The sequence below is a fragment of the Oxyura jamaicensis genome, chromosome Z (genome assembly GCF_011077185.1).
Source record: "Oxyura jamaicensis isolate SHBP4307 breed ruddy duck chromosome Z, BPBGC_Ojam_1.0, whole genome shotgun sequence".
NCBI classification, from domain to species: domain Eukaryota; kingdom Metazoa; phylum Chordata; class Aves; order Anseriformes; family Anatidae; genus Oxyura; species Oxyura jamaicensis.
The window spans coordinates 12,669,159-12,684,673 of record NC_048926.1 but is presented as its reverse complement, the minus strand read 5'-3'; the positions used below and the strand labels follow the sequence as shown (position 1 = coordinate 12,684,673).

Here is a 15,515-nt window from a genome sequence, read left to right as displayed (position 1 = left end):
AATCTGGGAGCTAAACTAGTGAGGAACTATTTTTACTGTGAAATTTTTCAGCCACTTTACTTCCCTGGACAGTTTTACTGCTGTGCTGGATGGCAGTGGTGCTGGTGCAATTGAAAGTGGTGAAAAAAACACTTGGGGCTATAAATGTAACCTATGGCAGAATAAGAGTGGCTTAATTGATGACAAAAACATACCCTTAAGCAACCTGATCAGTTACTCTTCCTCACAAACCATTCTGAATTAGGGATAACAGGTAGCTTGGAGTTCCTTTAATTCTCTCTTTCTCAGGATGAATTATTTTCAGCAAGAACCTGCTGCTCTTTTCCAGACCTGAAGAAGACCTGGTATGAATTGGCTTAATAAATTATCTGACTTTTCTCTACTGCTCTTAAATGACAGAGGCCGAGCAGAGAATCTCACATCTATAGCTGAATATCCCTGTGGTGTGTTCCTGCACTTTTAACTGCATGATGGTAGAGCAGTAGAAAGCTTAAGGAGCTGTGCTCAAAGTAGCTCTCATAGCTCTCATATAGCGAAGCAGACTATGGGTCAATTTGGACACAGATCTGTTTACTTTGCTGAAGAGATATAATGACAGGAGTCAGGGGAGAAGTCCTTTAAGAGAGTCAAATATCCTAGACGTGCTTGGGATCCAGAAGCCTGTGATAAGAGATTGTGGTATGGGACAGTTCTAGCAGCAAAATATTAACTTATTTCTTTTGGGGGAAAAAAAAAAAAAAAGATCGACCTGCTTTATCTGTGCATAAAAATAAGCAAACAAAACCAAAACCAAACCTATTTTAGTCAGGATGCACTATATTTATTGTGCACAAGTGGGCTACCCCTGGGAGTCCTGGATGACATGCAGTGATGGTGGCAGTCTGCTCATTACCCACATGCTACAGAGTCTGCTGCGCATGCACCCATGAAAGTTGAGGCTCTCTGAGACTCCCAGACATCAAGGGATTCAGCAGAAACTCCTGCTTCAATTAAGCTGTGAAAGACCAGAAACAGCAGGCAAAAAGCCTCAGATTCCATCTGGATAGAATTCTAAGGCTATAAAAAGAGACACATCAGGAGAAAAAAAAAAATGTACACCAGAGTAAGAATTACACTGATGTCAAAGAGTTGTTCCCTGTATCAGAAGAGAAGTCACTGTGCTACCCTTGATCAGTCATCACACATGTTCCATGGTGCTCCCAACTGTACCAAGTGGAGGCTGAGTGCCAGTGTTGCAGCCACTGTGTTAACAGTGCCTGCCTCCTGAACCTGACCCTGAAGATCTCCTTCATCCAGTGAGGGCTGTTACCTTCCAAAATCACACCAGACTTGTAACATCAATCTACAAGTACAATTTGCAGAGATCCAGAGGCATTTTGTAATTTTCATGTATTTTGTAAGTATTTATAACTAGGTTAACATAGCTTTGTAGGGCACTCAGTTTGCAGCTCAAACTTAGGAGACTCAAAACCTCTGCCTGTTAATGACTAACTTTAGAGGGGCTTGAAGTTCTGAAACACCTTAATAGCTATGACTGAGCAACTTGCACGTTGTTTTCAGCTGCAGACATAACACCTCTTTGTTGGATTTTGTGGACAGAAGGCATATGGTGTGAATGAGGCGTCTGAAGCTGTGTGGAAGAACTGATGTAACTAAGCAATGAGCAAAATCACTGCTTTATGAGATACAGCCTATATGAGGACATTTTTTATGGTAAATCTGTGGATATAGAAACATTTGAGTGCTGTTAGAAAATTAAAACAGACAAAAATGCCACCAGCACCACCAACAAACCATTGAAATCTGTGCTCTGCTGCTTTTTGGCTCCACAGTTATCCTTGTAACATGGTTTCCATTCTCTCTCTAGTTATTTGGTTCATTTGCATTTCTTCCCCAGTCAGGAAGTAATTTTCTCTCTTTGATAACACATGAAAAATATCATTCTCTTTTTGTCCAACTTAGGCTTCTCTGTTAGTCTTTAATTTTTTTCTTGATTTTTTTCCTAGTATTTCTTTAAGTGTTTCTGTATATTCTATATTGCTAATTTCATTCTCACACAAAAGACTTTATGGAAAGACAGACTAGTACTGGTTTTGCTCCAAAAAATAACATATAATTCCAGTAAAATTCAGGAATTTTGTCTTTCTCATATAAAAAAGACCTGGCATTAAAAAAAAATGTCAGGTTATATTTTGTGAAGTATTGTCTAGACTTAAGGTATTACTTAGTGTTTTACAAAATTACTGTCATAACATTTCTCATGCCTGGGTTTAGTTTGTAGCTCCACCTTCTTGACTAATGCTCATGTTTTTACTCCCATTAAAAATAATTCCAAACAGATAAGAAGGCTGATCTCTTTTAAAGTTTACATAGTTACTTTCTCGCCTGTTTTTCCTCAACTGGAAGCTGAGATAGTCCTTAACAGCACCAAATTATCTTTTTCTCTTTAACAGTTACATCTGCCCTTTTGTATTATTTTGTCTTTTTTACAGTACAGCAACACTCAGGAATCACAGTCAATGGGACTGAGATCCCTCAGTGCCAAGAACTTTGTGCAAATGTACTCAGAAAACAGAGCTCTACTCTGAAGAATTTCTGGTGTAGTCTAACAGAGAGCCTGAGGTAGTTGCCTTTATTTGAATTTTTTAATTCCACTTTAAACATATATTACAAAACATTTCATTGCAGGTTTGGCTTCCTTGATGTGCAGTTTTATATGATCATTTGTGGGACGTTCATGTTATGCATTCATATCTCTCTGGACCTAGCCCAACTTCTCATTCCTACAAAACCACCTGTTAATTTAACTTAGTGCTGATAGTCTAAATCTGTAATTGAGGTATTTGCCGCTGAGGATTAAGTTTTTGTTGAATCAAGATATGCCCGTGCCAGAACTGTTTGGTCATGGAACATAATTCACGTGGCAGACTTCTCTGGAAGATTTTAAAGATTCTTTCTCATCTAGTATTTTGCTGACACATGCTAACAACCTGGATAGACTGAGAAGAAGGATTTCCTGTTGTAGAATACAAGACTGCTGCCCTATCAGGTTTAAGTATTACTGTAATCCTTTATTTAGATTTATCACCCAGTATATTCTTTCAATAAGGCATTCATGTATGTGACTGAAATTCATAGAATCATATTATCATCTTTTCAAAAAGAGAGCTAGGATGCTTTCAAGTCTCTAGCTATTTGATTTTGTTAAGTGAGCCACTTTTTCCTCTATTATGACTTTGATGAAACTATCCCTAACTAGAATTTCCCATCTATTCAGTTTACTGGTCAACAGCCTCTTTCAACAAAAGAATTTCCAAACTGTTTTATTTTAGTCAATTCAAAAGAAGTCTCACATAAGCTTTTTAACTGATTGACTTCTTACAAGTTGTCATTTGAGGGATACAGTGGGTGGTCTGTGATTCTGAAAATTTTGTAGCACAGAGAATTGATTTGGATGTAGCTGGCATATAGGTTATATATATAGCTACTCTCTTCTCCCTGTTAGTCATTATTCAGAATGGAAGAATTTCTCTACCTTAAAGGTCACAAAAACAGCAAAGGGAAACTGGCACCTGGAACATAACTTAATCACAAAGTAAGTACCCGAGTCCATATTATGACCTTCAAAGTCCCATTAGGTAAAAAGCTTAGTGCTAGGAATACATAAAGTTAATGGGCACTTCATTTTGGAAGACCCCTCACTTCTCACGGTTCTATTTTTCTCAGAATTGCAATGACCTAAACATCAATTTGCCTATTTCCAGTGTAAGTACTGGGGGCATAGGAACTGATCTGAGCATGTCTAACACACACATGCAGAAAATCAGCTGGATTTGGGATGCCCTGTATTACTGTTCTTGCTCCAAGTTTTGCTTAACAACCCGGGGCTCTTTGCTTGCTTTAGACATGAGGTATACGTATCTGGTATACATATTTGCCTTTAGAAGTCTTGCATTTCATTCTGCCCAATGACACAACTTTGAAAGGAATGGTGGAATCCATCCTGTAACTTCAGTTTTGAAAGGAAAAGTGTGAGCCAATTCCTCAAGCACTGTTGACACCATTCCCAAGGTGAGGGTTCATCTGCTTCTGGATCTTGATTGGTTGAAAGTATCTGACATGGTCCTGGCTCACTCAGTAAGGAGTGGGAAAGTAATCCTGCTTCTTTTTCTCTCCTAGCAAATTTTAAGCATTTACATGTTTGCTTTGTGGACTTGGGGTCACCTTTTGAATCTGCCCTCTCTCACGCATGCACTATTAAGACAACCACGTCTGAGCTTTGGATTCCACATGTAGCTTCCCTTACATTTCAGACTTTGAAGAACTAGGTAGTATGTCCTTGTTTGTTCAATGTATGTAAAAATAAAAAGATTTCGAAAGACATCAAAAAGTATGCAGCAGTCTAATTCATCAATGGCCTTTTGTTAGTACTCCCAGAAATTTCTTTATTAACAGCCCTGTTATAATCATACAATTGTAACTTCTGTCTTTTTTAATCTGGTCCTTGTGAATGGCAGAGATATTTACTACCGCCAGTTTGAAGGATCAGTGTAAATTAGACTTATCACGTAAGTCCCATCTTTTATAGACCTTTCTTGAACAAAAGAGTTTTCTGTTATGCCAAGTTATCAAAATGGTGAATACCAAGCACACAGTGTATAAGTGCTAAACTGACTTCCATTTATGATCTTATATCAATACCAATAGCAGGTAGGTAGCTGTGGTAAATTTAACAAAAGAAAATTCATTTCTTCAATTTAAGGAATTAGATGAGGTTCAAAAGGTGGATATAACTACTAAGAGAAAGATCATGGGAGTACAACTACAGTGCATGGATAGCAATAACACTTTTGTTTCATTCTGATTCTCATGTTGTCTTTCTGGTTTTCTTTGCCTCCTTTCCTGCTTTTAAATATTTTCCTTTTCACACTTATAGTTCCATGGACATACTATTGTTATTATTATTTTAATCCAAAAATGTTCTATAAAATCTCTAATCAAAATAAACTTATTTTGTGTGGTTTTAAAGAGTTATATATTCTGGGTTTTCATCATGTTGTTTAAAAGTACACACAGTGTCAGTGCAATTCCAGCTCTGCTGGGCTGATGTAATAAACAGAGTAATCCAGCACTTACTGAAATCTATCAGGAATAATTTCAATTTGTTCTTTTCCTATTTTTCATAGTATTTCCCCTATTCCAAGCACTCTTTTTTGTTGTTGTTGTTGTTATGTCAAGCATACGAACTAAAACAGCATGTTTAGGAGCCTATTTATTTCATAATATACATTATAGACATCAGCATACTCTGTGTGAATATGGAGAAGTTTGGAGAAATTAGCATACAAGGAAGAAATCTCTTAGCTCTTTACTTTTTTTAATTTATTATTATTTATTGCTTAGATTATCTTATTGCTCAAATGGTCCAGGCTGAACAGGACTATATTAAGCTAGGCAACAAATACATGACAAAATATGGTAAATCCCAGGGTTACTGAGTTCTAATCAGAAGCTAAATAAAATACAAAATCTGAATGTGATGCACAGTAAAACTACAGAATTAGGAGGATGGACAGAGGATTTACACAGCTAAAGTGACTGTATGGATTATTTTATGCAGTTTCTGGTACTGACTTTTTAAAGAAGACATGAAAAAATGAAAAAGATAACTAATATCTCCTGGCAGCTATTTATCCTGATCTAAAAGTCAATGCTACAGTACAAAGCATCAGAATATTTCTATTTTTTCTATTTTACTTTTTTTTTTTTTTTTTTAACCTTATTCAGAAGATTGAATTTCTTTATTTACCTCTTTCATACTGGATTTCTTTATATACTTTTTCAAATACCCTTTATCTTGATTCACCTAAAAATACAATTATTTTTTCTTTGGTATCATAAAACCCACACAAACTTTTAGATGCCTGATTATTTCAAGAGTACTATGTGACAGATTCACACTGGAAGAATTAAAGTTTCAGGAATCAATAAACAACTGAGTATGCCACCTTGGGCTATACTTTCATTTTGGCCAGCTGAAAGGCGTTCCAGTGCAAATGACAACTCATTCGAGTCTTTTCAATAGCTAGGGTGCTGGTAAGAAGATGATTTACTCAGCATACAAGTCAGTGGCACCTTGCTTATGATTTTGTAGTGCTTTGCCATCACCCTAGTGAATACAGTACACACACATTGAAAAGTGGAATGGACTGGCCACCCCTAACACTAGCTGATTTGCTGCTGAAAATGTCTTTTTTAGTCCTCTCCAATGCTCATACAATCTCAAATTGTTCCTTAATGGTCTTCAATATGGCCCATTTTTCTATTGTTATTTCTGCTTTGATAATATGATTGCCATGTTGTACTAACACTGCAGGGAAATTTTTCATTAAATCCCTTAGAAATCACATAAACATCCTAAATGCCTCTGTTAATGACCTGAATTCTACCCACAGCCATGAAATCTGCTTTGTATGAAGTAGTATTACATAAATCAATGTAAATTAGGTTTCTAGAGGGAGATTTGAGAAGGCCATCAATGCCTACGTTTTCACAAACTGTATGAAGAGAGCAGTAAATGATTGTTTCTTTGGATTGATTTATGACCACTCAGAAATGTTACTTTTCAGCACCACTTTGCAAGTCCACTCATTTGTCAAATTAGAGCAAATACAAAGTAAGGTAATATTTAATATATTTTGTATCTTTACTAATATCTGCACTGTTACTGAATGCACAGCTGTGATTCACAGACCAGTCACATGTATTGTTGTTACTACATTGTGTATGGCAGTCTGACAACTAGTCTTGTTTCATTTCATTAACACCAGAGTGTATGATAAGACATTAAGGCTGTGATAATAAATGTACATAATTTTATTTTACAAGTAACTCTCAGAGTAGTGTGCTGTTCATATTTCACCATCTGACATTTATCACTGGGTACTAGATGGCAGGATTACAGCTCTTTGTATTTATTTCTATAATTCTCCTTTTTGAAGAAGATCATGTTTTAATTTTAACTGTTGCACTGTTCAATGGACTATACAGTGTATGTTTATTTTTTTTTCCACAAACTTATAAATATTTCTTAACTTCAAATAGAATTAAGTCTTGGCTTAGGGATTTATTGCTATATATTTGTTTTCAGTATATTGCTAGGAAGGTTCACAGTATAAAGAAGCAATCGTTCTGGACAGGTTCTGTATGAGAGCATGGAGACAAAGACAGCCTCTGAGTTCAGCATAAATAGCATGAATATTTCTTTAGCTGTCCCTAAACTGTCTTGATTTTCTTGTGTACATCTTCTCCTTTTGTCCAGTATCACATTTCTCTCTTTACATTTTACCTTATTCTCTCACCTAGGATTCACCTCCTGCAGCTGTTTCTCTTACAGTGATGGATCTTTGCTTTGTTCTCATGCAAATTTTACCAAGGCTGCCTTGAGCACTGTCACAGCACACATTGCTGGTTTGTAATGGGGTCAAATTCTCTTCTCTTCAGTGGATACAGAGAACCTACCCGTAGCAGAAAAGGTGTTGCTTCAACACACAAGAGAATGTCTTTTTTGTAGGTGTTATCCAGGGGTTCCATCTAACCATATATCATGGACTTGCACCTCTTAAGACTCATTTTAAATTGTTGTCTGGACAAGTTTTATGTTGAGATAGGCAAATCTGCTGCTCTGCACAGCTTTTTATTGTCCATATCTTTTAGAGCTTCCCCTGCCTCCCCTCCCTCCCCCCACCCCATCCCCCCTTCTGTATTATGAAGGATCATCTGCAGGCTTTTTATAACTGCTTTTTCGGGGCCACAGGGACATTGGAAATGCCTTCATCCCTACTATCTTCATCCTGTACTTTTAGCTAGCTTTTTGGTTTTTTTTTGTTTTTGTTTTTAAGAGAATGTTGGAAAGTTTGGGGATCCTATGGATCATTTTGGGGTGTTTGCTGTTGTAGAACAGAGTTGGTATGGACGTATGGACCTCTCACACTCATTGTGATGCCATCACACAGACAGAAGCTCCCAGAGCAGTCTCCATCCTTGTCCCCTTTGAAAGAGGCTATGATAGCTTGATACCTATGCAAAAACTGCTTTTTATAGTACTCCACATCCTCCCTCTCTGTGAACAGCTTCTCTGGAGCTCTGGGCACCATGGTCTTTCCTTCAGTATAAGTTCAGAATTCACAAGATATTCTTGGGCATTTAAAAGACTTGTCAGAATAAAGTCAGGTCTCCTGTAGCATTTTTGGAAAATGGAAGGTAAGTAGCAGAGAACCAAGTGTCTGTTGGAGGAAGGTGTCTGAAAGAAAGGCATTTTGGGGACAAGATGATGAAGTTAAATAGCATGGGAGAAAGGACAGCCTCTGTGATTTTTCCACTAATTGGGCTAACACTTCAATGTTTTTAAGACTTCCTGAAGAATTTCCATGAGCCACCAGACCTCTAGCATACCTAAAATTGCTCCTGCTCATCTTAACGCCCTGAATTCACCAATGGTCAGCTTCCCAGATTCATCTCACACATCTTTTGGCTTTTGCCAAGATCCACTAAAACAAACAAACAAACAAAAACTAATTTAATATTTCTAGGTGGGTCAGCAGAATCTGAAAAATGTCATTGTAACTCACTTTGCTGAACACTTCTTTTTCTCAAAGTTTCTCAAAGGGTTTGAAACCACTTTGAGTTTCCCTAAAATTGGCAACAATTATAATAATGATGCAGTACTAAATAGACCCTACCTGTGCAAAATGTGAAGTAAGAAGACCTTTCTACAGATTTTTAGGAAAAAGAAAATGGTGTGCAAGTAATTCTCAATGTGAGTTATAACTTCTGACATGTTCGTAATTAGGTTATTAAAGAGTAATTGTTTTTGTATGGGAGCAACTAGTGAATTTACTTTAGAAATTAGTTCAGAATTGGATTACCAGGAGAAGTTGGGGTAGGTGGTTATATTTTCCTTATTATGTGCATGCCAGAAAATCTCTGCTCTGTCTGTAAAAGAGCCATATGCAAAACAAAAAAATGCATATTGCAGCCTCATGCTTATTTCCTCAGACACAAAGTTATCTGACAAAATCAAATGCCTGCTACAAGCTACAGTCCCAAAACCAGGCTAAAACATAATCCTATACACTTGACCTCTAGTAGCATCAATTCTGTCCAGCAAAGAAGTCAGAAATTCTTTCTATTAAAGAGGGTTTTTCATCTTGCTCCCTTGGCAAAAGTGGCCTAAAAGAAACGTTTCTGAAGAAATGTTGCACTCTTTTAAGCTAAAATTTGTGTTTTCCCAAATTTGAGTCTTTATGAACATTGCTGGACTGACAGCCTTAGAAATTGATGTCTCTATTTGTTTAGGCTACATAGAGCATTAAGCACCTTTTCTTTTAAATGATTCAACCTTGACCTGAGTATAGTTTGGTTTCCACCTATATTTACATCCTAGTACCTCTGATGAAGCAGTGAGAGGTGCTAACTGGTGCATTAATTATGCGATGTTAATTACTGTCTGCTAGGAAAGCCCATCATCTGATTTTGCATAGATCACCAAACAGCTGAAGGATGATAAAAGTTTTGTTCTTGCCAAACTAGACAGATACAGTTCAACCAACAATACTTTTCCAAACTTTTCAACCAATTGTTCCCTACTTGTTCCCTACTTCTGAAAATTTCCAGAACAGCGAAAAATTCCCCCAAATAGAAGTTTTACCTTTATATGAGTTGCCAAGTGTGAGCTTGCTGTTTTAGTCCTGAGTATAATATAAAATTAGACCAGAAATGGGAGAAAATTTTGGAATATTCCATAACACTAATGAACAGACTCTTTTCTGAACATTATGCCAGATATGTCTGGTTCATGAACATAATTTTAGCAGCTGGGTCATCTTAAGATACACATTTTCATCAATTCTTCAGCTTGTGTTCCAGCCTTACTGGTATTCTGAAGTGGCTGTAGGTACTAGCAGAGCCATGGACTAACATTTGTCACTACTCATCTAAAGCTATTTGGAACATGCAGTAACTGTAAACACATTTGTCCAGACTACCTTTCTGTTGCCACTTTGCCAATTTTATGGAGGTCACACTGGAGCTATGTGACAGTGAAAAAGTTGTAAGAGTGCTTTAGTCTTGTTGTCCAGGATAGACAGATGTTGACTGAAGAATTGTATTGCTTAGAGGTTGGAGGGTGTTTCAATACCTGCTTGGTTTGTTCTGCCTTTCCTGAGTATTGTAGACAGGATGTCTGTATTTTGTACCCCTGATATGAACGTTCGGGGTTCTTTTCTTACATTGAACAAATTCTTAGTTAGGAATGAAAAGCACTTTTGATCAAACACTATAGATAAATATGAGAGAATGGTTTTTCTGTTACAGCAACAAAGTACTTAATTTTACCCTTATGCAAACCAATATAACTCTCTTCCAGAAAAAGACCATCAAAACTGAAAGTAATTTAAAATAATTTTGCATTACTGGTATCAAACAAAAATAATCTGTATTTAAAGGAAAATGACCAGAGGTGATCACATAATTATACTATAATTATATTAAGTATATTTTGCTTTTTTAATTTTTTTTTTTTTTCGGTCAGATTATTCTCTTATGTGAACAAAATGTGTAGCTGTATTTTAAATTAACAGCTTGTTGTATTCCAAATCTAAGTGCTTTTGATGTTCTGGATTCCTCTTGATATGTTCTAAAAAGGCGTTTAATCAAGTGATATCTTGCAGTCCTTTGAACAGGTAGCATTTTCATTGTTGTCCCAATTGCACCTGGAAGATGCTTGTGTAAGATTGTGAGAAACACATTGTGAGAGCAAGCATAAGCTTGTCCTTAGGTTTGATAGGTTTGCATTTGTCAAGGGAAAACTAAAAAGATTGAGGCTCTGATATAGAATTTTGCTCAAAAACGTCACCCTTTAATTTTAAATCAGTTCATTGAGAACTTATGTTTATCATTACAAGGCTTTATTTTGGCTAGATAAGGTAAGTAAAAATTACATCCTGAGCATTTTGCTGCAAGTGGTTTTGGTAGAAGATTTTGCTGAGAATATTCCATTCAGTTATTGTACCTGGTTCTTTAAGAGGAGAATTCATAGAACAGCTGATTTTTTTTCACCACAGTTTTCACAAGAATGATTGAAATCGCTGTTCCCAAAATTTCAACATACTGCCATCAGAGCCCAAACTCTCCAAGCCAGAACACTCTTATCAGTTCAGAAGAATTTGGGATCTTTTTTGTAATGCAAATTGCCCAGGCAAATTGTCATTGTCAGATGCATGGAAGAACAGAATATTCCTATTGAACAAATTACTCACCAAGAATCACAGCAACAACGGTGAAGAGCACAAAGGCATTCCTCAATAAGTAACTTTTAACATCATCCTTTGTTATGCTCTGCACCTTTTTTTTGGCCAGAAGTGTACGTTTCCGGACTCCTTGTTGAAAGCGTTCCATCCTACTTCCACTTTTGGGATCTTCTCCGTTACCTTTAGTCATCTGTCTTGCAGAAAGTTTTCTCTTACAATTAACTTCTGTCAAAATCCCTTCAGAAAAGTGAGAGACCCTTTTCCGTGGGAGGTACTGCAGAAACCTGTAAGACAAGAAATAACAAACACTGCAATAAGATTTCAGAGGAATGGTTAGCCATATGTTTAAATGGAAGCAGTTATTCTTCATGTTTCAGTACAATTTGTATTATTTGCAATATCTAAGCTGTTGGCTGTGAGAAGAACTCTTTGAAAAGGATTTTATGAGCTGTTGAGATAGGTATCCTGTGTCTTCAGACATTACTCTGAATTTGCTGTCATTCTGTAATTTTTTTTCCCAGTTGCTAGAGATATAATAACATAAAAGGGGTACAATACCTGGAACTATATGTAATTACAATGTTTAAAACTATCTGTCAGGTTTACTTTTCATTGGTCCAAGCCATCTTAAAAAATAAAAATAAATAAATCTAGCTCATCTTTACTCTAACCAATGGAGAGAAGTATTTTGCTTGAAATGGAACGTTTAAAACGTTCTGCATTTCAGATGTTTTCAAATGGTTGTCTGCATTGTGTGAATTCCTCCTTTTCACATGGCAAAACCCAGCAGGAATAGTTTATTTATCCCTCAACGACAATTTAGAGGATGAGCCTTTGACAGTTTTATGTTGATAACATTCATGTTTGAAGTGTATAAACTATTTAAAGCACATCTATAAAGCATCAGAAGTTATATCCCACTTAACTTGTCACTTCTGACCATAATACAAGTTCACATTGCAGAATAATGGCTAGCCTGGTCCAACAGCAACTACAGGGCCATAATCTGATTTTAAGAAATCAAACACTGAATCAACCCTAAAATGTTTTAGTATTAAAAGTCCTTCATTAGAACATTATTTTTTGTTTGTTTAAAAATGAAATATTTATGTCTGCTTAGTATGAACTTATTTAATAATAGAGTCTGCACAAAGTGTTTTCCAGGCTGAAAATCCAGTTTTCTAAGCGTTCATTAATCATGGTTTTTTTTTTTTTTTTTTTTTTTTTTTGATAAAATTAGAAATTCATAAATGTTCAGAGTTAGTTTCTAGTGAAATCTGTCTCTCTACTTATACACAATGCAACTGTAACATCGTAATAATTCTAGTGCTTAAGTACCTCTTTTTAGGAAGCACTTAAACAGTAAATAGACAGGGTTTTAAATCAGTGTGTCTTACAGAAAATACCACATTGCAACAAATTTATTTTGGTAGGATTTGATCGCTGCTTTTTGAATTACCTTATGTTTAAACATTGGCACTTGAGTACAATATTCTCTGTGATGGAATGATGAATGCTCAACATGTTAGAGTGAAAACATTCATAGACTGAACTAGATATTTACGTTAGTACGTATTCCAGCTTGGACACGACTACTGTGTGCAAGAAGGATTTTTTCAGACCAATTAATTTTCAGTATTTTGTAAAACACAGATTCATTCACAGTGCATTTTCTTTCCAAGATGATTCACACAGTTAGTCTGTCCTCTATAGTTAAACAGTAAGATCAAGAAAGAACATGGTTATAGGCAAAAGTATTGTTACATTAAGTAACGTACAAAGGAGGAGAGAGAAAAAAAGAAGACTCCGTTCCCCAAGCCCCAGCAGATTAAAGGATCAGCTCACCTTTTCAGATCTGCAGTGTTGTACAAACACCGAGGTGGCAGATAAGGCAGGGATTTCCCGGCAGATACAGCAGTTCAGCGAGTGGGAGACAGAGAAAACTGACAATCTGCATGTGCTGGGGAATACAGCAACTTACTATCCCTGTAACTTAAGGAAAGGGGAGGAGACTGTCAGCCCAGCTCTGAAAAAAAAAAAAAAAAAAAAAAAAAAAGACATCAGACAAGAGAGGAAAGCTGAGCTGCTGGAATATTGATGAGTCTTGGCACAGTGAGAACAGGGTCACTTTCTTTGTTTTTCCTTTTAGACCACTTTCACGCTTTGTCAGTTCAGCTTCATTAGAAATGCAAAATCAGAACCCAGGAAGAACTGGAGGATCACACACGCACACGGAGTGGGGACGGCTTCTTCATTCCATATTCTGGACTGGAAAGCTGAAAAGCCTCCACATAATTACATAACACTGTTCCTGTGCTTTTCAGAATAAATGATAAAATACTTGAGCATGCTAGCTTGTTCTAAAAAGAGGCATAGTGTGAGGCTATCGTATATTTTCTGATCTTTAAAGACACTTATTCATGAACTCCCTCTTTCCAGGGTGGGGAATCAGACATGTCTTTCAAAAGTGACTTAAGCATTGTTGAGAATTGAGAAAAAAACTAATCAGTTATAATTCTTTGTATGTTTCTTGAAGATACATGAAATTTGCGATGAGAAAAGTTGTAATTCAACAATTTAAACTCACTGGAGGCTAAGCCCCATTATCTAGCCCGTTTCAATAGCAGGGAATGAACAATGAAACGTAAAACTTCCACTTTTGGAAAGTAAGTGGCCTTCAGTTTTTTTAGCATTTAAAAGTTTGCACTATTGAAAAGATGCTTGGGGAGGAGAGCTGGGGGAATTCCCAAAGATTTTCACTATTAGAAGAACATTTTCATTTTAAAGTCAGTTTAAGTTGTTCAATAACTATAATTCCTTGAATTTTTCATCAGATTCTGAGTGCATTTTCCTAAAAGATTACCAAATACTATGAATGGATGGAAGTTTATATAAATGTATGATAAATGTAAAAGTTAAGAATTCTGCTGATGGATTATGTTGCTTTTAATGTTTTTCTTTTTCTCTATAAAGCCATTTCAAGTATATGGAAATAATCTTATGTACCAGGCACACAGAAAATAGTTAGGTAAGAAATAAAACTGAAAGAAGTATTACTTTCACATAGTCACAGTAATGGTTTTGCTAAAATATTTGTTAATTTAAAACAGGTTTCACATAATGTGTAATACAGAGAAAAATAATTTTACATTTTAATGCAACCATGCTTGGGATTACTGTAGGTTAGTACTTGCATTTAGAACGGCAAAGTCTTTATCTTAGGTTTCTCAAGAGAGAAAGTAACCATCTGAATTGCCTTATTTGTTATTCATTTATTTTAAAAAGCAAGAAAAATTGTTTGTTGCTTGTGTTGCAAAGACAGAAGCCATGTGCTGTATTTTCTTATACCTGTCATCTTAAAAGTCTATCTCATCATTATTTTCCTGGTTTAGTTTTTACATACTTTCACCTTTTTGCCTGGAGATGGGAATTGACCTCTTTACTGACCTTTGGCCTTTAGCGATCTGCTTGTTTGATGTTTCCTTTTGGAGTACGGCATGCTTTTTCTGAAACCTCCCAGATAAGGACTTCATTCTGCCCTGTGTAATGTTCCAGTTGCCTAATGGAAGCGGGATCAGGCCCCAGGTGAGGTGATCCCAAAGTATGTCATCATTTAACACTTTAATTAATAGTAGAGTCTATGAGAAACAAGGAGAATCCAATGAAAGAGAATTCTCTATTCCATGAGACAAAATGTAAATAGACAATACGCAATCTTACTCTTAGTTTAACTTCAGCAGCAATATTTTTATTATCTCTTAGAGAGCAACAGACAATGCTTAGAAAAGCAGAATACTAACTGAATGCTTTTTGGCAACATGTTCAAAAAAACTTTTTTTTTTTTCTTGTTTCCTTCCTTTCCTGACATCCCTTCCTTTTGTTAATTTACTTATCTTTGGTAGTGAAATAAGGAAACTTATAAGGAGTATATAAAGAACACTATCCTCCATATTGCAATAAACATGTATATTATGTAACCTTGGATAAGAATAAATGAGTCACAATTAATAGTATAGTGTCTCCTGGAAAAACATAGTTGCAATAAACCTACTTTTATATATGCAATCAATTTAACAGATTTATTATACAATCTTTAATCACCAGGACTAGGATGAGATTTGCAATTTTACTGGTTAAACACTTATATCTGTAATTTTCAGTAGTACTATTAGTTTCTAGGAAGAATAACTTAAAACATAGAAGTTC

The 15,515-nt window shown here is 35.9% G+C and overlaps 1 protein-coding gene across 1 annotated transcript in view; it reads right to left on the bottom strand.

Moving 5' to 3' along the window:
* SLC1A3 (solute carrier family 1 member 3) overlaps window positions 1-13,320 on the bottom strand; it is a 63,512-nt gene extending 50,192 nt beyond the window's left edge. Inside the window, exons 1-2 of the mRNA XM_035309963.1 lie at window positions 13,155-13,320; window positions 11,319-11,593 (exon numbers count right to left, since the gene is read on the bottom strand). Of these exons, the coding sequence (XP_035165854.1) occupies window positions 11,319-11,499 (181 nt within the window). The 5' untranslated portion in view covers window positions 11,500-11,593; window positions 13,155-13,320. The remainder of the gene's footprint in view (window positions 1-11,318; window positions 11,594-13,154) is intronic.
* Between the last annotated feature and the right edge of the window lie 2,195 nt (window positions 13,321-15,515).